The sequence below is a fragment of the Stegostoma tigrinum genome, chromosome 2, assembly GCF_030684315.1.
Source record: "Stegostoma tigrinum isolate sSteTig4 chromosome 2, sSteTig4.hap1, whole genome shotgun sequence".
NCBI lineage: Eukaryota > Metazoa > Chordata > Chondrichthyes > Orectolobiformes > Stegostomatidae > Stegostoma > Stegostoma tigrinum.
The window spans coordinates 99,442,021-99,464,549 of NC_081355.1; the positions used below are offsets into that span (position 1 = coordinate 99,442,021).

Below are 22,529 nucleotides of genomic sequence, written 5' to 3' on the forward strand. Positions count from 1 at the left end.
AAGAAAGTACTGTTTTCATGTCATTTTTCATTATTTTGCCATTCATTCACCTTGCATCATTTTTTTCAGGCTCTTGACTTCTCTGCCAGGGCTTTGACCTTGTCTGTCAAGTCTCCCTTCAATCTCTCCTCTCAAGGACAGCACCTCCAGTTTCTCCAGTCTATCCTCAGAACTGAACTCCATCATCCCCTGAAACCACTCTTGTGAATCTTTTCTACGAACAATGTCTTAATATCTTTCCTAAAATGAGATGCCCAATTGAGACTAAACCAGATGAACAACCACGTGTTTGCATCCCAAAAGTACGTTTTTGTTCTCTTGAAAAATATGCATTTTTTTTCAAAATTTACAGGTACTTCAAAGGTGATTATAGTTATTTTAACACTGTTTTTATGATTGTCAATGCACGGAATTACAATAGCTCCTTTTTATTGTTTGTTATGCCAATCTCCGGATGATATTGTTTACAACCTTGAAACTTAAAGATATCATACTACGTGACCTACAACATGTGCACCATGCGATTTTTTTCGAAAGGAATTATGCAGGAGCTTCACAATGTATCATATAATTTTTCCTTCCCTTCAATATGAATAAATATTTCCTTGATAATGCACTAAATACAAAACACTACCTCCAAAACCCCCAGAGGCAATTACCTGGAAAAACCTCCAGATAGCTTCATGCCTTCATCTCCCTGTGGATCCTTGGCTGGCAGCTACTTCGTTGGCACCTACCAAACATATGCAATTGGAAAGCTGATGCCGGTCTCCTACCAACTTTATTCTAAAGACACAGGCACAGTTTTGAGAATGCCCTTGACAAGATGTTGCACAGGAGGCTGCTATATAAGAACCCAATGTGTGAGAGGCAAGGTACTGGCATGGATATAGGATTGGCTGACTGCTAGAAGGCAGACAGTAGGAATAAAGGGGTCTTTTTCAGAACAGTAGCCAGTGACTAGTGGAACTCCACAGATGAGACTGCAACTATTCACATTTTACACTAACAATTTGGACAAAGGAACTGAGGACATTGTTGCTAAGTTTGCAGATGGCCCAAAGATAGTTAAAGTGAAAGAATATGTTGAGGGAGACAGGAGGGTGCAGAAGGACTTGACAAGCTATTACAGATGCAATATAACATAGAAAATTGTGCGGTTATACATTTTGGTCAACAGGGAAAGGCTTCAGAAATCTGAAGCGCAAGGGGACTTAGGTGTCCCAGTTCAGACTTCTCTTACAATTAACATGCAGGTTCAGTTGGTGGTCAGGAAGGCAAATGCAATGTTGGCATTCATTTAAAGAGGGCAAACATCTCATGTCAAAATTAACAAGGAATTTGAATAATTCAGAAATGCAGGTGCAAAATGTTGTGCAAGGGTTTTAGGACACTGGAGCAACCTTGTGATGATGTCATGGAGGTGCTCCTCGCTAGTCATAAATAAGAGTGGGCGGAGTTAAGGAAAGAAGTATGAAACACAATAAGAATAATTAATAAATAATGTAACAGCGATAATAGAGCCCGGTACATCTCTGAATACTACATATTGTAGTATTTAGTCTTAATATGTAATAAATTGCATTGCAAATAAGTCCAAGCCTGAGAACATTCTTGTCTTCTTTCCCCGACCAATCCGTTTTGAAATCAGACTCTCAGATGCTGTCACAAGACCTTTCAACAAAACATAATCCACCTTAATTTACTAACATTTATTTATAGCATTTCAAATATTTAAACAAAGTTCACAATCCATACCAATGAAGTCTGTTGCATGAGTATTTGTTAATGCTTTTGCATATATATTAAACTATTGTCTTACAGTTCTGTGACTGAAATAAGCTCAGTTTCAAAATGAGCATGAGGGACAAAGGGCACACATGCCTTGAAAGCATGTATCTGCCCGACTGACAACAGGAATAAGACACAAACCCAATTTATTACCTCCAGCTCCAGAAAAACAGTTGACACTCCACAAACAGTTAACAAATGAGAGCTTCTGTTGTGTACGTAGACTCTGAATTATAAAACCGCTTCCTATTTTCACTTGGCTATTATTTTAACCTGTTTAACTAACAGTACAAAAATATTTTCTTTTACCCAAATTCCATGATTTGGCTATTCTATCTCTGATTTGAATTCCTGCCAATCATCCTGAAATTTCTGAAGGAATTCACTGCTTCCTGAAAAAAAGTTCCGCAGAGACCAGTATTCATCCAGAAATATATCTATGGTGTTTAGTATTCATATGATTTTGTTTGATTAACAGCACCATCAACTTATTTCAATGTAAGACCTATCAAATCTAATATCAGGTATGCCCTCATTGAAGCATGTGCATGCACAAAACAGTCAGCAGAAGTGACAATGTTGTTTTATTTTGCTCACAGGGACTAGTTTTAATTTCAAAAAAGCCTCAACCAGTAGCAGCCAACATGAGGATACAAACATGGGGCATCTTCCTCAGTGACTTAGCCCACAAAAATATCTACAAGAGAATGATCTAGTTTTAAAATTCCTTGACTCCTCCTATGACTGTTGTCATGGAAGTTGTTTTAAAATTCTTTCTTGGCCTGTGAGCATCACCGGCAGGATCCGCATATTATGCTCATTTCTACTAACATTTGAGAATTATTGGTAAACTGCACACTTGTATGATCGAGGCCATGTGGCGAAGCCAAATGCACCTAGCTGGTAGGAAAAAATTCCGGCATTTTAACCCCGTGACAGTAAAGGAATGATGATACACTTCCAAGTCAGTATGATGTGTGTCTTGGAGGGAAGCTTGTAGATAGTAAAGTTGCCGTGAAATTTGTGCCCTTGCCCTAAATGGTAAAGATCATGGGTTTGGAAGGGGAAGTGTGAGGGATTGCTGCAGTAAACTTTGTATATGGTACACTGCTGCTACTTTGTATCAGTGGTGAAGAGAATGTTAAAGTAATGGGTTGTTGTTGAGCTTCTCGAGCATTATTGAAGGTGCGCTCATCCAGGCAAGTGGAGAAAATTCAGTAACACTCCTAACTTATGCGTTATATGGTGGAGTCAGGTGGTGGGCGATTGTCCACACAATACCCTGTATCTGTAAATTCCTATTTGAACATCACCAAAAATGCACATACAAATATTGGCAGTTCTAAGTTATCTGACAAAGGAGTTTTCAATATATTTTGACAGGGGATTGTTGTTAAGCTTTCCAGAATTTTAATTTATAACAAGAGAATTTCTGATAAACGAGAATTTTTTTAAAATTTGCCACTCAGTGTCAACATCAACAATTCTTGAACCAAATATGAACAAGGCTTATACACAGAATGAACTCTTTCATCAAATGTGACTGAATCTGAACCTCAGAACCATCAGCTCATTTTACTCCACTTCTTACATATACTATCCTCATGACCTCACTGTGAAAGAGTTTCAGTTTTGTGTAAATTTGTATACACCTGAAATTCTAAGTACACATGCACTCAAACAGGCTGGGGCCAAGTCTGCTTCCATAAATTTCCTGTGAAAATGATCCGGTGGTCAGGCATTCCTTTAGTCAAGCTGAGCTGGAATTGAGTGGAAGGATAATCTATCTCCTGGATCACTGGATTAAAGTTTGCACTTTGATTACAAATAGATTTCAAACACAAAATTAATTTGAAATAGAAATAACCCATGAGTCATCTAATTTATCATGCAGTCTAATCAGCATCCACTGTATTTTCTTCAGAAAAACAGTCATATATACCAGTAAATACACTTTAATTCCAAGAATCCAGGTTAGCCTTTAATATCCTGATAACTTGTGTATCACAGACAACATCCACCCTCAGCCCTGCACAGTTATGTCCCAATGGAGTACTTGAAAATCTCAGTACAGAATATATCCTTTAACCGCCAGTGCTATTCTCAACAAAATATTGATCCACTTCCTTTTTGAAGCAGTTCACACAGCTTAAATTGTTACTTCTAAAAGTGATCCATATCTTAACAGGATCAATTTCACTTGGGGTGGAAAATGCGCAGTCTGGGGAAGGGCTGAAAAAAGGGGAGAAATGTGCAATTGTTTCACGATCACTATATTTCTATGTGCTAATTACTAAGACCTCATTATCCAACATAAGTGCAGGGGAAACCGTCACGCAAATCTGCATTTTACCAGATTGTGAAAGCGTAAAATAGCTGCACATCAGAATGCCATGTATAGATGTATTTGTGTAAACGTTGAAAATTTCAGACCAAGCTTTTGAGCAAAAAGCAGGAGGGCTCAATTTACATACAAGTAATATTTTCTAGAGGTTGAAATCTATTGTCAACAGTTATAACCAGTTAGCATCATTTGGAAGCATGGCTTTGGAGCATATATGACCCAATAGCTGCTATCTCAAACAGGCTCTACTGCTCCTGGAGAGTCTCTCAAACTTTCCATTCCCTGTCTTACTCTCTCACTCACTGCTTCCCTACCTGATCCCTACATTTATTGCTGTCTTACCCAACTTGCTCTCCATCTCTGCTTTCCTGTCCAACTTGCTTTCTCTGCTTCCCTGCCTGACTCTCTTCTCTCCTTTGATAACAAAGTGTGAAGCTGGATGAACACAGCAGGCCCAGCAGCATCTCAGGAGCACAAAAGCTGACGTTTCGGGCCTAAACCCTTCATCAGAGAGGGGGATGGGGAGAGGGTTCTGGAATAAATAGGGAGAGAGGGAGAGGCAGACCGAAGATGGAGAGAAAAGAAGATAGGTGGAGAGGAGAGTATAGGTGGGGAGGTAGGGAGGGAATAGGTCAGTCCAGGGATGGCGGACAGGTCAAGGAGGCAGGATGAGGTTAGTAGTTAGGAAATGGAGGTGAGGTGGGATGGATGGAGGGATAGGTGAGTGGAAGAATAGGTTAGGGAGGTGGGGACGAGCTGAGCTGGTTTTGGGATGCAGTGGGGGAAGGGGAGATTTTGAAGCTGGTGAAGTCCACATTGATACCATTGGGCTGCAGGGTTCCCAAGCAGAATATGAGTTGCACGAGGCCAATAATGGACATGTAGTCTGAGGAATGGGAGGAGGAGTTAAAATGGTTCGTGACTGGGAGGTGCAGTTGTTTGTTGCGAACCGAGTGGAGGTGATCTGCAAAGCGGTCCCCAAGCCTCCGCTTGGCCTCCCCAATGTAGACGGAGCCACACTGGGTACAGTGGATACAGTATACCACATTGGCAGATGTGCAGGTGAACATCTGCTTAATGTGGAATGTCATCTTGGGGCCTGGGATGGGGGTGATGGAGGAGATGTAGGGGCAAGTGTAGCACTTCCTGCGGTTGCAGGGGAAGGTGCCTGGTGTGGTGGGGTTGGAGGGGAGTGTGGAGCTAACAAGGGAGTCACGGAGAGAGTGGTCTCTCCGGAAGGCAGACTAGGGTGGGGATGCAAAAATGACTTGGGTGGTGGGGTCAGATTGCAGATGGCGGAAGTGTCGGAGGATGATGCGTTGTATCCAGAGGTTGGTGGGGTGGTACGTGAGGACGAGGGGGATCCACTTGGGGCAGTTGTGGCCGAGGCGGGGTGTAAGGGATGTGCTGCGGGAAATGCAGAAGACGTGGTCAAGGGCGTTCTCGACCACTGCGGGGGGAAGTTGCAGTCCTTGAAGAGCGTGGACTTCTGGGATGTGCGGGAGTGGAATGCCTCATCCTGGGAGCAGATGCGGTGGAGGCAGAGGAATTAGGATTAGGGGATGGAATTTTTGCAGGACGGTGGGTGGGAGGAGGTGTATTCTAGGTTGCAGTGGTCGAGAACGTCCTTGACCACGTCTACTAACTATACATCCTATGTTCATATACAAATCATTTAAATAACTGGACCCAGTTCCAATCCTTGTGGCAGACCACTGATCACAGGCCTCCACCAACACCCTCTGTCTCCTATCTTCAAGCCAATTTTGTGTCCAATTGGCTAGCTCCCCCAGGATTTCATCTCATCTAACCTTGCTAACTAGTCTACCACGCAGAACCTTGTTGAACATCTTGCTGAAGTCCACATCGACAACGTCTACCGTTCTACTTTTATCAATCTTCTTTGTCACTTCTCCAAAAGATCCTGGGTGACCACGTCTAACCCCTCTGAATGTGGCTGTTTTCCTGGATTATCTAATGATCAGTAGTTACACTACAGTACAAATGTGCGGAAGATGTACTGTTCTTCGATATCAATGCTTATAGCGTGTTCGCAAGAAGTATTCCAACTAGCGAGTTTTGAGAAGATTTGTAGTTCAGGTTGAGGTTCTGGATGTGAGTTTGCTCGCTGAGCTGGAAGGTTAGTTTTCAGACGTTTCGTCACCATTCTAGGTAACATCATCAGTGAGCCTCCGACGAAGCGCTGGTGTTATGTCCCGCTTTCTATTTATCTGGTTACGTTTCCTTGGGTTGGTGATGTCATTTCCTGCATTGGTGATGTCATTTCCTGTTCTTTTTCTCAGGGGATGGTAGATTGGCTCCAAATCAATGTGTTTGTTGATGGAATTCCGGTTGGAATGCCATGCCTCTAGGAATTCTCATGCGTGTCTCTGTTTGGCTTGTCCTAGGATGGATGTGTTGTCCCAATCAAAGTGGTGTCCTTCCTTATCTGTATGTAAGGATATGAGTGATAGTAGGTCATGTCGTTTTGTGGCTAGTTGAGGTTCATGTATCCTGGTGGCTAGCTTTCTGCCAGTTTGTCCAATGTAGTGTTTGTTACAGTTCTTGCAAGGTATTTTGTAGATGACGTTCGTTTTATTTGTTGTCTGTATAGGGTCTTTTAAGTCCATTAGCTGCTGTTTTAGTGTGTTGGTGGGTGCACGAGAATTCCTAGAAGCATGGCATTCCAACCGGAACTCCATCAACAGACACATTGACTTGGAGCCAATCTACCATCCCCTGAGAAAAAGAACAGGAAATGACATCACCAACGCAGGAAATGACATCACCAACCCAAGGAAACCTAATCAGATAAATAGAAAGCGGGACATAACACCAGCGCTTTGTCAGAGGCTCACTGTTGATGTTACCTAGAATGGTGACGAAACATCTGGGAACAAACCGGCAAGCTCAATGAACTAGCTTACATCTCGAACACAATACAGACCCACTCTCTTGTGGACCGAGAGGACGAGAGTGCTGTCTTGGAGGTGAAAGGAGGACGTCGGGTTGGCTGTGCACCCTTGCGACCAGTGGATCTTAATGCTGGCTTCGGCCTGATGCTGGTTCAGGGGAGCAGCCAACCTGCAACGATGGCTGCGGCAAGTGCTCGTGCCCCAGGTCAGGGGGTCCGGAACACCATCCGTGTTTCTGTGAAGAAGGTGGATGAAGGTGCACCTGTGGACCGCACCTTCTTCGTGAAGAGGGTCCTGTTGGACTGTTGTGGGTTCACTGCTGCGGACATTTACTGCCTGCAGGGTTTCCGTGGAGAATGTTTTTACGACGTGACCTTCAGGAGTTCCAAGCTTTGCAAGCGCTTCCTGGAGGTTTTCAAGGAGAAAGGAGGGGAGGGCCTTCTCTCTGTATTGACCACTGTCCCACTGTTTGTGATGCCAGCGCAGAGGAGCCGTATGGTGACTCTACACATGTACAACCCGCATGTGCCAGCAGTTGATGTCCTGACCTTCCTCGGAAGGTATGTGAAGGTGGAAGGGGACCTAACTGACATCGTGGACCCCTTTGGCATCTGGACGAGTAAGAGGCAGGTCAAGGTGACGCTGAGGTTGGGCGCAGATGGGAATGTCGCACACCCACCGTCCAGCTTCGCGATCGGCGGGAGCAGGGGCTACCTGACCTATGCAGGGCAACCTAGAGTCTGCCATGCCTGTGGTAGGTCAGGTCGCATGGCGGCTGACTGCAAAGCCACCATCTGCAGGGAGGAGGGACACCTTGCAAAGGATTGCCCACGAGAGAGAAGCTGCAACCTTTGCGGGGAAGCGGGCCACTTCTATAGGGCATGCCCGCAGCGGGGTACCACCTACGCCCAGGTCGCCGGCAGGGGAAATGCGGGGCCAGCCCCCCCGGAGGAGAGGAAGGCACCAGGGCCCAGCAAGGACCCCACCAATGTGCAGGAGGGCCAGGCCGTGCAGGAGGGCCCAGCCCTGCAGGATGGGCCCGAGGCCAGCAAAGCACCCCTGCAGGCTCCGATCCCCCCCGACAACCCAGAGCCAATGGAGGCGGCGACAGGCGACCCAGGGGAGTGGACAACAGTCCCGAAAGCGAGGAGGAAGGTGCGTCGACGGGCCCAGGAACCGCAACCATCAGGCGGGAAGAGGCAGCTACAGGGGGGCTATAAGAGCTCCTCTGACGAGGAGGATTCGGAGAGGGCCCGCCCGAAGCAGAAGTTAAAGGTCTCGAGGGGGAAGGAAAGCAGCACCCCGCTTCCAGGTGACGGGAGGCGACCTGAGGCTCCCTCCGACACCCAGTCAAGTGCCGCTGGAGCACCGGAGGGCCCCCCGGAACTTCCAGGTGGGAAGGAGGAAACAGCGCGTCCCCAGCCTGACCCGGAGCCAGACCCTCCTGCCTCCGCACCCCTGACGGGGCGATGCCACCCGGAAGGCAGCACGGATGGTTTCCTGAGCCCGGAGAGCGTCCAGCAGTTAGCCCGGGCAATGGGCATGAAGGGACAGATGGAGGGGCTGGACCTTGGACTTGGGGAGGGTTCTGCGGTCACTGCCCACAATGGGGGTACGAGTTGCGAGCATTAATGTGCGCAGCGTCAAGTCAACCGCGAGATGTGTGTCCACGTTGACCTACCTGGCCACCATCAAGGCGGACCTCCTGTTTCTGCAGGAGTGCGGGATACCGCACCTCGGCAGGTACGGGAAATGGTCCGGCGCCTGGACCTGTGGGCCTTCGATCTGGTCGGGGGGTAACGACTGTCGCTCCTCGGGCCTGGCTATTCTGCTGCGGGGGCGCGACTTCACCATCTCTCAAGTTCAGGAGGTGGTGGGGGGGGCGCCTCCTAGTGGCTGACATCACCTACAGAAATGCTCCCCTGAGGCTGATCAACGTGTACGCCCCAGCGGTACGGAGTGAGCGGTTGGCCGTCCTGCAGCGGCTTCCACCCCTGCTGGCTACGTCCAGGCTGGTCATCCTAGGCGGAGACTTCAACTGCATCATTGATGCAGATGGAAGATCCGGCGTGGGGACAGCGGGTGGGGGGAGTCAACTGGACGTCAAGTCCAGATTCCTGATGGGCATGGTGAAGGACGCCAAGCTGCTCGACGTCTTCAGCACCCCTGCAGACGGAGGGCAGCAGAGGTACACCTGGTCGCGGCCAGACGAGTCTATCCGCTCAAGGATAGACTTCCTGTTTGTGTCACGGACGTTCTCGGTGAGGTCCACCGGCGTCGAGCCGGTGTTCTTCTCTGACCACTGCCTCCTGCTGGCCAACTGTCACTTACAGGACGACCAGCCGGCCGGCAAGGGGACGTGGAAGCTCAACACGACTCTGTTGACCCCAGAGAATGTCGAGGAGCTTAAGAGGGAGTACGCCGGTTGGAGAACTGTGAAACCCCTCTTTGAGTCTCCAGGCGACTGGTGGGAGACGGTGAAGGAGAACATCAAGAGGTTCTTTGTCCTCAAGGGTGTTCAGAAGGCAAGAGAGAGGCGGGGAAAGCTGTCGCGACTCCAGAAAAGGGTGCAGAACCTGCTCCTTCTGCAGTTGATGGGGGTCGATGTCACGGAGGACCTCCGCGAGGTGAGGGGCCAGCAAGCCTCGCTCTTCGCCGCGGAGGCCTCCAGGATAATCTTCCGGTCCAGGGTCCGCTCCGTGGAGCAGGACGAGACGTGCTCGCGTTTCTTCTTTCAGAAGGTGCACAAAGAGAGCTCTGTGCTTAGCCGGCTGAAGGAGGACGACGGCTCGGTGACGTCGTCGCGGCCCGACATTTTGAGGATCAGCAGATCATTCTATGCCGGACTGTACGACACGAAGCCCACGGACAGCACGGCCTCCGAGTCGTTCCTGTCGTCTATCACGGAGGTCTTAGACGACGGCAAGAGGGAGTGGCTGGACCGGCCGATATCCCTGGACGAGCTGGCCAGAGCCCTCAAATCCTTGCAGAGGAATAGGATTCCCGGAAGCGACAGCTTACCGGTCGAGCTGTATTCCGCTCTGTGGGGCCTGGTCGGCCAGGACCTGCTGGAGGTGTACGATAGTGCGCTTCGGGCAGGGGAAATGTGCAAGTCCATGAGGAAGGGCATCATCACCCTCATTTACAAGAGGAAGGGGGAGAGGGAAGAAATTAAGAATTGGCGTCCCATTTCACTTTTGAACGTGGACTACAAAATCCAGGCCAAGGTCATTGCCAACCAGGTCAGGTCTGTCCTGGAGTCAGTGATTCACCCTGACCAAACCTGTGCTCTGCCGGGCAGGAAGATCGCTGACAGCCTCGCGCTCATCAGGGATACGATCGCCTACGTACAGGACAGGGGGTGGACACCTGCCTCGTCAGCCTGGACCAGGAGAAGGCCTTCGACAGGGTCTCTCATGCTTACATGAGGGACGTCCTCTCCAAATTGGGGTTCGGGGAGGGCATCCGCAATTGGATCCGGCTGCTCTACGCCAACATCGTTAGTGCAGTCTCGATCAACGGGTGGGAATCAGACAGTTTTCCTGTTAGATCTGGAGTCAGGCAGGGCTGCCCACTCTCTCCTGCCTTGTTCGTGTGCTGTGTGGAGCCCTTCGCCGCCTCCATCAGGAAGGGCATGAGCTTGGAGGGCGTGACTATCCCAGGCAGCGGAGGCCTTCAGGTCAAGACCTCCCTGTACATGGACGATGTCGCCGTCTTCTGCACCGATCGTCGGTCGGTGAGTAGACTATTGGACATCTGCGGCCAGTTTGAACTGGCCTCGGGTGCCAAAGTCAATAGGGGTAAGAGCGAGGTCATGTTCTTCGGGAACTGGGACGACCACTCCCTCATCCCCTTCACCGTCAGGACGGACTACCTGAAGGTGCTGGGTGTTTGGTTCGGTGGAGCTGGGGCATGCACTAAGACTTGGGAGGAGCGTATCACCAAATTGAAGCAGAAGCTGGTTAGGTGGACGCTCCGGTCCCCCTCCATCGCGGGTAAGAACCTGGTTGTCAGGTGCGAGGGGCTTTCAGTACTGTTGTATGTGGCGCAGGCCTGGCCTATTCCCCGGACCTGCGCCGCTGCGGTCACCCGGGCCATCTTCCACTTCATTTGGGGGTCGAGGATGGACCGGGTCCACAGGGACATCATGTACAAAGACCTGGGAAATGGGGGAAAGGGTGTACCGAACGCCACCCTCGTCCTGACGGCTACCTTTGTGTGCGGCTGCATCAAGCTGTGCGTAGATCCTCAGTACGCAAACACCAAGTGTCACTACTTACTGAGGTTCTACCCGTCCCCGGTGTTGCGAAGGATGGGCCTGGCCTCGTTGCCGCGGAACGCTCCGAGTAGTTGGACCGTTCCGTACCACCTGTCCTTCGTGGAGAAATTTTTGAAAGGAAACACCTTTGACCACAAGGCCGTCAGGCAGTGGTCAGCACATAGTATCCTCGGGACCCTTCGGGAAAAGGAGAGGGTGGATCCCGTCGTGTGGTTCCCCACGCAGACTGCCAAAGTCGTTTGGCAGAATGCCTCATCGCCAGAACTTTCAAACAAGCACAAGGACATTGCTTGGCTGGCGGTGAGAGGGGCTCTGCCAGTGAGATCCTTTATGCATGCCCGGAATCTCTGCACCACCGCACGCTGCCCTTGAGGTGGCTGCGGGGGGGACGAGACTGTCGATCACCTCCTTCTGGAGTGTGCCTATGCGCAGGGGCTCTGGAGGGGGATGCAGTGGTATTTGTCGAGGTTCGTCCCGAGCAGCTCCGTGACGCGGGACTCCGTGCTCTACGGGCTGTTTCCGGGGACGCACACCAAGACCAACATCAACTGCGCCTGGAGGACAATCATTGCGGTGAAAGACGCTCTTTGGTCTGCCCGCAACTTGCTGGTCTGCCAGCTGAAAGAACTGACCCCGACCAAGTTTTGCAGACTGGCGCACTCCAAGGTCCAGGACTACGTGCTGAGGGACGCGCTAAAGCTTGGGGCAGCCGCCGCCAAGGTGCGGTGGGGAAAGACCACCGTATGAGCCCCCTCGTCCAGAGAAGGGAAACGAACCCTATCTGGTAACTGGGCCCAGCTGGCGCCTTCCCCAACTGGTCAGGGGGCCAACTGAGACTGTGCGGGGTGACGACTGCCGGGGCGGTTTCTTTGCTTTTTTTTTTCTCTGTTTTGTTTTTTTTTCCTTTAGTTGGTGTACGTACCCCTGGGTAACCCAGAGCGGCTTGCATGACTGGGTAGGTGTATAAATGTTTTATTTTTTGTACATTCTATGAATAAAGTATATTTTTTCAAATAAAAAAAAAGGTGATGAAACGTCTGAAAACTAACCTTCCAGCTCAGCGAGCAAACTCTCATCCAGAACATCCTTTAAGTTAAAAGAATTTTACGCAAAGACAGCCATGTTTTAAAATGTAACTTAAAATATGTAACAGACCTTTATATTTGTTTCTTGTGGGTATGTTGAACTTTAACTTATTTTAGGTGTGAACAGTTCCTGTAGAGTCACACATGATGTTGATCGGTTTTACAGAATGCTCAGATATATCACTGAGGATACTATAAGCATTATTAAAATACAACACACTCCAAGGAGATATCCAAATTGCTCTTTTAATGTTCATTGTCTTTCTAGAGATCCATGAAGTTAGTGAGCTGAAAGCAGCCAATTGCCATCAACTCCAAACACGACAGAAAATCCTGGCTATCCATTGAAATATTTAATAGTTTTATTTCAGGAACGTGGGAAGGGTGGGCTTCCAGAACCAATATCAAAGAATAATGACATTTGATATAAGCTTGATATAACTTGCATTTAAAAGCCTTTTTTTCCTTTTGAGTTGGTTTGGCCAGCATATACTTTCAGTCTTGATCCTCCACATATTTGAATGCACAGTTACTATTGGCTTGGTTTCGTAAGTGGCCACTTGAAGATTCAGTAATTTGATTCAGTCCACAGCAGGATTAAGCATGTGACAAACTATCAATACTCACTATTAATACAGATCAACAAAGAAAAAAATACATGATATATTTCAAAGACATATAGTTACATAAAACTGCATAACCCAAAAATGCGAAATCAACTTTTATAAAAGGAATGTTGGATAGCAAATTTCATAATTAGTAATCAATCAAGATTTAGTGATTAATTATCCATAAATAACTGGACATTTTTCAATTTACGTACAGCTTCAATATAAATTTCAAACTATACATAGCCATACATAATTGCAAATTAATATTTAGTAAATTATTCCTTCAATAAAAAACCGTAAATTTAAATATCTGGCTTAATTCATTATAAAATAAAGGAGCATATTTCTAGGCTGGCAGGTTAAAGAGCACGTAAATTATGAAATTACATTTTGTGTAGCCATACTAAGATGTATTTCTTTGTAAATGCATGTTCTTGAGGAACTAACCAGCATCCTGACAGTATCTAATATGAGCTGAACTCTGCAGGAATAGATATAGTCAGTGTTTTGTCTTCTTTATATTGATGTGATGATTGTCTGATTTGATGTTATGATTAGAAAGGAGGATGTATCATTTAATCAAGTTGAATGTCTGATGGCATATTTATAAACTTTGCAAAGCTTAAGACAAAATAAAAATCATCCTGACAGTTACGTAAAAGGTTGATATCTACTACCTGGATATGAAGATACATTATTGGAAGTAGGGAAAGACTAATGACACAGAAACACACAATGTATAAGAAATAGATGCTGATATTTCAAACTAGTTTCTGTAAAGTGTGAAATTATGAATATTTCATAATGTAACTTTAAGCTAATAGGTCAATTTGTCTTTATTGTAACCTCCCTTCTTTGGACCATTGTGTTTTTTTATTTATTAGTTCTAGCCAAACTATTGCTGCTGTAACAGCCCTCTCACAGTCACATAAAATAAATAATTCCTACCCTCTGCCTGAAATGTACCTCTGTCTATACTGCTTCAGACCCTGCCACCAACTCCTTTGCATGGACATTAATCAGAATCTGCAAGCCACTTCCAGTCTGCAAAATGAAACACTTGCTGTTGGGATCCATGCTTAATGCATACAATAAATCCAGTTCTCTCTCAGATGCTGCTGTGGCTTGTAATGACTAATCACTGCACTAATACAATGTTTTGTTAAAAATAGGGTATAGAGAAAAATATCAGGCTAAATTATAGATTATTAAGTTAGGCATGTCATGATACTTGCTACACAAAGCATTAACTGCATTTGGTACGTACCCAGATATTGCCATCCTGATGGTAAGGTTTCCAGTTTCGCCCTTTATCGCTGTAAAGTAGTCTGTACTGTGTCACCCAGTCTGAGCTGCTGTATCTGCCTTGTGTCGCTACGGCCGTGACCTGTTTCCTGTTTCCAAAATCCATCTGCAACCATTGGTAATGATCAGAATCGAGAGGGGACCAGCCACCAGCACCTAAGCAGTTTGGTGGGGGATGGCGGGGGGAGAAAAAAATATGTAAATACCCTTGCATCAAGGTTATTTCTGGAAGAGAAATCAACATTAAAATAAAAGCACTTTAAATCTACCACAAATAACATCAAGTTGCATATTGTCCATACCATCTAGTATTTTAAATTGACGAATGTAACCTATGTTATTTCTACATTTCTTGTTACAGAAACACATTTGGCACAGGATACAGAGTTGCTGCACACGAGGAGGAGTTTTTATTTATTCATGGCATGTGGGCATCACTGACTGGGCCGGTGTTGAGAGCACATCCCTTGTTACCTTTCTGAACTATTGCAATCCATTTGGTGTAGGTACACCCACAAAGCTGTTAAAGAAGGAATTCTGTGATTCCAATATTCATAGGCATAGCCAGTTCTATGTTTGGACAAAGGTAACTCTGAGAGCATTGATAACGGGGAATTTAGCAATGGTGATGCAACTGAATGACAAAAGGCGATGGTCAGGCTCTCTCTTATTAGAAGTGGCAATGCCTGGCACTTGCATGGTATGAATGTTACTTAGCACTTTTCAGACCAGCCTGCATATTATCCAGATCTAGCTGCGTGTGGACATGGACTGGTTCAGTATCTGAGGTGTTGCAAATGATGTTGAACATCATTCAATCACCAGTTCTCATCACTTCTTCTACTTTAAAATAAGAGCAGGATGATAGAAATTAGAACACAGGAGTTTAATGTACTTTCGAAAATACTGGTGGTAGTCTAAACTTTTCTTTGAAGTCGTAAGCAGGTATCTTGTCCCTTTAATACTGAACCAGAGCTTGCACGATGAGGACATTTGATTTTGGTGCCCTCTAGCCAGAAATTTTCAGCATCTTTCAACTTGTAAATACTTTGCCAGAACTCATTGAATGTATACCCAGATAATTGAACAGGGAAGGAGACATTTAGGCCTCCGTCAAATGTCGAGTATGAGTGTCTGTCTCCTTAAGATTTGAGATTTAAGGTTGGCAAACAAAAATGGAGTTACTAAAAAGCAAACTCAATAAGAGGACATTTGGCAAAATAATGCTTAGGTGTGGAATAAAAAAAAACTGGAGTTTGTAGTTGAGCTGAACAAACTATTCAATGGTTTCAACTAACAGTGCGAATAATCGATGCCACTGAGAATGGGTCTCCAAGGGCAGACATTCACTTTGCAAGGTGTATGGGTAATGACTTGACCTGGGTGGCAACTGTGACAATTCAAGCTCTTCCTCATGCTCTATCTGTGAAGGAAGTGGCCACATCTTCCGTGGATCAATCTGACCAATGAGTATGCTCTGTTTAGCTGCAACCAAACTTTTTTTTCCCTTCATTTCTCTATTCTGTAACTGGGGATTGTACCTGGGTACCTTTGTACCTAAGATGGTGCTATAAGTGGAGATTGATAAACTTTTCTCTGAACTCATTTGTGTACATGTGACGATTTAAGCTAATTCAATTCAATTCAAATGGTCGAGGTTTATCAAAATTTTCCAAGAGATGTTGGAATTTAAAACTTCACCACTTGGAGTCGTTATCAGGTTGGGTTGAAGTCTGCAGTCAATCAGGGCCATCGCGAGTTCAGGCTGTTATGAATTTGTTGTGTATGGCGTGTATTCCAGGAGGTCCTATATGGTTGCACGTTTTGTTTTGAGGTCCTATTTCAATACAAATATATGGTTAGATGTTGGTAAATGTTGATATTTCAAAATATTCCTTGATGATATTGATTATTTGCTATGCATGTGTGGTATACACTGAACCAGGTTGAGTAGATCAAACCAAGTGAAGCAATGTGTCGTCCTGTTGCTCTAAGTGATACCAAGAGTTTATAACTGAAATTCACTCTTGTATTAACTTCCATCTGGCGTTCACAAGCTGCTGCTGATAGATCACCGCATGGACAAGGGTGATGCCAGTTATTTTGGGGTTGGATCATGGGGAATTAATAAGACACAGAACTACACACAAAGTTCTTCTGCGGCCATCAAAGTGGTCAAGAGGAAGTTTGAAATGCCATTCTTGGTAGTGTTTATTCAAAGTAGCAATTTTCTAAGGCAGACTTCTGGAGAACATAGAATATTAGTGAGTATTTTTCCTTCATGTTCTGAAAGCTTTTCATCCTGGAAAGTCATCGGCACATAGAAAAAGCATTGATTTTGTGGAAGGCAGATCACTAGCTGAAAGAGGAGCAAGTTGAGGACAGATCTCCGCAGGACCCCATCGTTCATTATGCACGGGTGGCTAATTTGACCTCCAAGATTCACATGGAACCATCAGTTCCTGATGATGGAATCAATTACTACAGTTTTCACACAGCAGATGATTTTCAAATATTTCAGCAGCATGCCTGTGTATCATGTTGTGTAATACGCATGGGATAAATCAACAAAGTTGATTCCAGTCTCCAAAGCTTTCCGGAAACAAGCTGTATGAGGTCAGCATCAGGACTTGAATGAAGTTGTTGCAACCCAGAATTACCAAAACTACTGAGAATCCTTGACTGTTCAGGGGCCTTTTTTTAAAGACTATGTACTTACAAAGTTTCCAGGACCTTATATGTTATTCACAGCAAAACAACGCGGGGTGTGGTATTTGCAGAGGTCATTAAGAGGACGTCCCTTGCTTGACAATGGCCACTATCTTAGAATGGTGCCAGATACTTGGAATGTTTGATATGCTGAAGATTTTAATTAATAGCCTTGCTAGCCACTTCTTTCTTTGTGATCAGAGATACTTCAGGAATTGTGGATAAATCCTCTGAGTTGCCAGTGCTTTCTCTGATTTGGTTGCTTTGAGGGCATTGAGCCTTTCATTCAGAACAGGAAGGGGAGAGAAAAGATAACACAGTGTGGAGCTGGAGGAACACAGCAGGTCAGGCAGCATCAGAGGAGCAGGCAAGCTGACGTTTTGGGAAGGCATCATTCTTCAGAAATAGAGAGGGGTATGCGAGCTGGAAAATAAATAGAGACAGCAGGGGCGGGGCTGGGGAAAGGTAGATGGAATAGTGATAGGTGAGTGCAGGTAGGGAGTGGTGGGGATTCGTCAGTGGATGGATCGGGCGGACAGGTGGGAAAGAAGATGGACAGGTTTTGTCGGGTCAAGGAGGTGAAAGGGAGGAGAGGGATGTTTGAACGTGAGATGAGGCCAGGGCCAGGGAGGTTTTAAAACTGGTGAATTCTATGTTCAGGCAATTGAGCTGTAGGCTCCTGAGGCAGAATATGAGGTGTTTCTCCTCCAGTTTGTGGGTGGTGTCATTGTGGCACTGGAGGAGGCCCAGGATGGACATGTCATCCAGGGAGTGGGTGGAGGAGTAAAATTGGTTAGCAGCCAGAAGGTGTGGTCATTTATCGTGCACAGAGCGCAGATGCTCCACAAAACGATCCTGGAGTCTAAGTTTGGTCTCACCAAAGTAGAGGAAGCCACATCAGGAGCAATGGATACAGTAGACCAAGTTGGTGGATGTACAGGTGAGCCTCTGTTGGATATGAAAGGTTTGTTTTAGGCCTTGGATGGAGGTGAAGGGGGAGATGTAGGGGCAGGTGTAGCACTTCCTGCAGTTGCAGGGAAAAGTGCCGGGGTTTGTGGGGATATGGGGAGTGTGGAGTAGACAAGGAAGTCGCAGAATGAGTGGTCCCTATGAAAGGCAGATAGGGATGGAGAGGGAACTATCTCTTTGGTCCTGGGGTCGGACTGCAGGTGGCAAATGTGACTGAGAATGACGCATTGGATCGAGAGCAGGAGTGTGGGAAATGCAAGAGATGCAGTTGAGGACACTTTTGATCACCAGAGGGGGATGTTGTGGTCCTTGAAACAGGAGGACGTCTGGGAGTGGAACGCTCCATCTTGAGAACAGATGCGGTGGAGGAATTGGGAGTAAGGGGTCACATTCTTGCAGGAGGGTGGGTGAGAGGAAGTATAATCAAGGTAGGAAGTCAGTGGATTTGAAATAGTTATCTGTGTTGAGGCGATTACCAGAGATGGAAACGGTGGGATCCAGGAGTGGGAGGGAGGTACCAGAGATGGTCCAGGTGAATTTGAGCTTGGGGTGAAAGGTGTTAGTAAAGTTGATGAACAGTTCAAGCTCCTCGTGGGAGCATGAGGCAGAACTGATATAGTCATCAATGTGGCAGATCTCCGCAGGACACCATCGTTCATTATGCACGGGTGGCTAATTTAACCTCCAAGATTCACATGGAACCATCAGTTCCTGATGATGGAATCAATTACTACAGTTTTCACACAGCAGATGATTTTCAAATATTTCAGCAGCATGCCTGTGTATCATGTTGTGTCATAAGCATGGGATAAATCAACAAAGTTGATTCCAGTCTCCAAAGCTTTCCAGAGGGAGAGGTGGGTGATGGTCCCACTGTAGCAGCAGAAAAGGGACTGTTCCACGTATCCTACAAAGAGGCAGGCATAGCTCGGACCCATATGGGTGCCCATGGCCACCCCCTTAGTCTGTAGGAAGAGGGAGGAGCTAAGTTGTTTAGGGTAAGGACAAGTTCGGTTAGGTGGATGAAGGTGTTGGTGGAGGGGGACTGGTTGGGCCTGGGGTGGTAAAGAAGCAGAGGGCTTTTAGGCCATCTGCATGGGGGATACAAGTCTACAGGGATTGGATGTCCATTGTGAAGATGAGGTATTGGCAGCCATGGAATTAGAAGTCTTGGAGAAGTGGTGGGCTTGGGTGGTGTCCCAGATGTAGGTGGTAGTCCCTGGACTGGAAGGAAAAGACAGAGTCAAGGTAATCAGAGGTGAATTCACTGGGCCAGGAGCAGGGAGAGACAATGGATCAGCCAGGACAGTCAGGTTTGCCGATTTTGGGAAGTAGATAGAAACAGGTGATGCGGGGTTGGGGAACAATGAGGTTGGAGGCTGTGAGGTAATGACGTTATGGATGGTTTGAGAGATGATGGCTTGGTGATTGGGGGTGGGGTCATGATCAAGACAGCGGGAGGAGGTGGTGTTGGAGAGTTGGCGTCAGGCCTCTGTGATGTAGAGTTCAGTGCACCATGCTACACTGCACACCCCTTCTCCACAGGTTTGATGGTGAGGTTGGGGAGGGAGTGGAGGGAGCAAAGGGCTGTATGTTCCGTGGGGGAGAGGTTGGAGTGAGTGAGATGGGTGGAGAGGTTCAGGCGATTGATGTCGCAAGGGCAGGTGGAGATGAAGAGGTCGAGGGAGGGTAGGAGGCCTTTGGGTGGTGTCTAAGTGGATGGGGTGTGTTGGAGGTGGGAGAAGAGGTCTGTAGAGGGTGGGTTGGACTCACAATTAAAGAAATAGGCAGGAGGCGGCAGAAAACTGTTCGAAGTGCAAATGTGAGTGGTATTAGATTAGATTACTACAGTGTGGAGACAGGCCCTTCGGCCCAACAAGTCCACACCGCCCATTGAAGCATCCCACCCAGACCCATTCCCCTATAACCCCCACACCCCTGAATACTACAGGCAATTTAGCATGGCCAATCCACCTAGCCTGCACATCTTTGGACTGTGGGAGGAAGCCGGAGCACCCAGAGGAAACCCATGCAGAGACAGGGAGAATGTGCAAATTCCACACAGGCAGTTACCCGAGGCTGGAATTGAACCCAGGTCCCGGGTACTGTGAGGCTGCAGTGCTAACCACTGAGCCACTGTGCCGCCCCCAATTGATGTGTGGGCAGAGTGGGATGAAGGCGAGTTCTTTGCTGAGGACTGATCGTTCATCATCAGTGAGGGGGAGGTCTGGAGGAATGGTGAAGACCCAGCAGGGCTTGGGGTTGGGGTTGGCTATAGAACTGGGGCTGTGAGTGGGGGTGGAGACTGTCTCAGAAGCAGCTTTGCCATCGGTCGTGCCAGCGGTGGCAGCAGCGGTATGGTTGGTGCCAGTGTGTGACGTGAATGGCAACAGCAGAAGTGATGTAATTGGCAGCATCGTCTGGACAGACTGTGCTAACCGCATATTTAATGCCGTTGGGGGGCACATTGAGAGGGAGGTCCTGGGTAGGGCTGGATTCTGGGGTTGTTTCAGGAGGCCTGTGTTTGGTGGCAAGCACAAGCAAGTTTAGTGTACGTATGGTTTTTGATGTCAGATAGGGTGGAGAAAATGTCTTTTTGCTCTGGAGCAGTCTTGACAGACTGCAGTTATTCAAAATAACTTCAAGGCTAACAGTGAGGTGCTGTTAGTGCAAAGTAAATTGTTCTAAACAAGTGTCACTGTCTTTGAAACATTAACTGTTTTCTCTTGCTGGTGCCGCCAGACCTGCGGAATCTCTCCAGCAATTTCTGATGTTTGTTACAGAATGATGTAAATCGACAAATTCGCGAGATTAACAACTCATAACATATCTCTTAGCTTGTTGGCTGCATGGGTTAAAGGCTCACTTTTCAGCTATATCTAGCTGAATCTTATGTAATACAGCTTGTAGTCATCATAGCAACAACGATACTTCAATGAAACATACACTAAATGTTTGGAGGATGGAGAAGGCTGCACAAGTTTTGAAATCAATAACATCTGATTGTTTATGTTTAATTATTTAATGGGTATGGTGTGGCTTAAAAGGCCTACACTTGAGGCCATTCATAATTGCCTTGAGAAAGTGGGGGTGAACCTTCATGAACTGCTGTCGGCCATTTGTAATTGGTACATTTGCAGCTCTTATGTTCATGTTTGGACCAAGGCTTTAATGAGTTCGGGTGTTGAGTGGCCCTGGTAGAACCCAAACTAAGGACCAGTGATTAACTTATCAATCATTTATAGCATATTAACTTAAAGGGGGAAAAGTACCTTTTGCGTGAATTTAGCAATCTATATTGTTTTTTCTGGGCACGTAATATGTCAGATGGAAGGAAGGTGGATGCTGACCCTACCTCTAGTCTAGAAGCTCTAATTTCAAGTTCAATTCCAGGACTTGGTGGCCCCAGAATGTGCGTCCATAATGTGGTCAAACAAGAAGGCTATCAGCTTGTAACCCCTTCTGATATGCCTGACGTAGGCAATAAGAGGAATAAGTAGAATTGTACAAAATCAGACCCGTCATGATTTTATTGAATGGTGGAACAGGTTTGAGAGCTGGTGGTCTACCTGTTCCAAAATCATATGTACCTACGAACAGCGAACCAGTTCAACTAGTAAATTTAGTTATACTGGCACACACATTTGATTCATTGTGGTAGTGTATGGACAGGACCCCATCTCCAAAATGTACATTAGAAAACGGTCTGAAGGAATGTGGATAATAGAACTCTAACAGCACTTAGGAATGTTAACAGGGCTGAGCAGACCATTTGCTCAGCACTCCAGCCACTAAAATAAACATTCAGTCCCTTCACCAATGACAGAGACAGCGATATGTACTATTGACACGATGCACTGCAGCAATTCAGAAAGCTTCCTTTGAAAGGACTCAAGTCCTACAATCTAAAATACCAACAGCGTAGATCTATGGAAACACCATCACCTGCACCTTCTCCTCAACTCTAGAAACCTTTCTGAATTGGAATTCTACTGTTGTTCCTTAACTGTCACTGGTTCAAACATCTGAAAGATCCTTCCAAACTTTCCAAACTATTGGTGATCTACAACAAGTGGACTGCAGCAATTGATTGACAGAGAAGAAAAGGAGACACAGTTAGGATTATATTCACTAGAGTTTAGAAGACGGATGGATCTCGTGGAAACCTATAAAATGTTAAAGGGTCTAGGCAGGTTAGATGCAGGAAAGATGTTCCTGATGACGGGGGAATCCAAAAACAATGGTCATACTTTAAGGATAAGAGATAAACCTTTTAGGACTGTGACTGGGAGAAAATACTGCAACCCAGAGACTGGTGAGCTTGTAGAATTCACAATCAGGCCAAAATATTAAGTATTTTCATGAAAGAAACAAATATAGCTCTTGGAGCTAAAGGGATCAAATTACATGGGGGCGAGGGCAAGATTAGGGTAATGAGCTTGATGATCAACCATGATTATAATGAATAATTGAGCAGGCTCAAGGGTTAGAATAACCTTCTATGTTTCTATGATTCAGGAA

The 22,529-nt window shown here is 46.4% G+C and overlaps 1 protein-coding gene across 4 annotated transcripts in view; it reads right to left on the minus strand.

Moving 5' to 3' along the window:
• LOC125465171 (contactin-associated protein-like 2) overlaps window positions 1-22,529 on the minus strand; it is a 1,711,179-nt gene that overhangs the window by 1,101,862 nt on the left and 586,788 nt on the right. For all 4 annotated transcript variants that reach the window (XM_048558395.2, XM_048558386.2, XM_059638055.1 and 1 more), the window contains exon 3: window positions 14,293-14,486. In XM_048558395.2, the coding sequence (XP_048414352.1) occupies window positions 14,293-14,486 (194 nt within the window). The remainder of the gene's footprint in view (window positions 1-14,292; window positions 14,487-22,529) is intronic.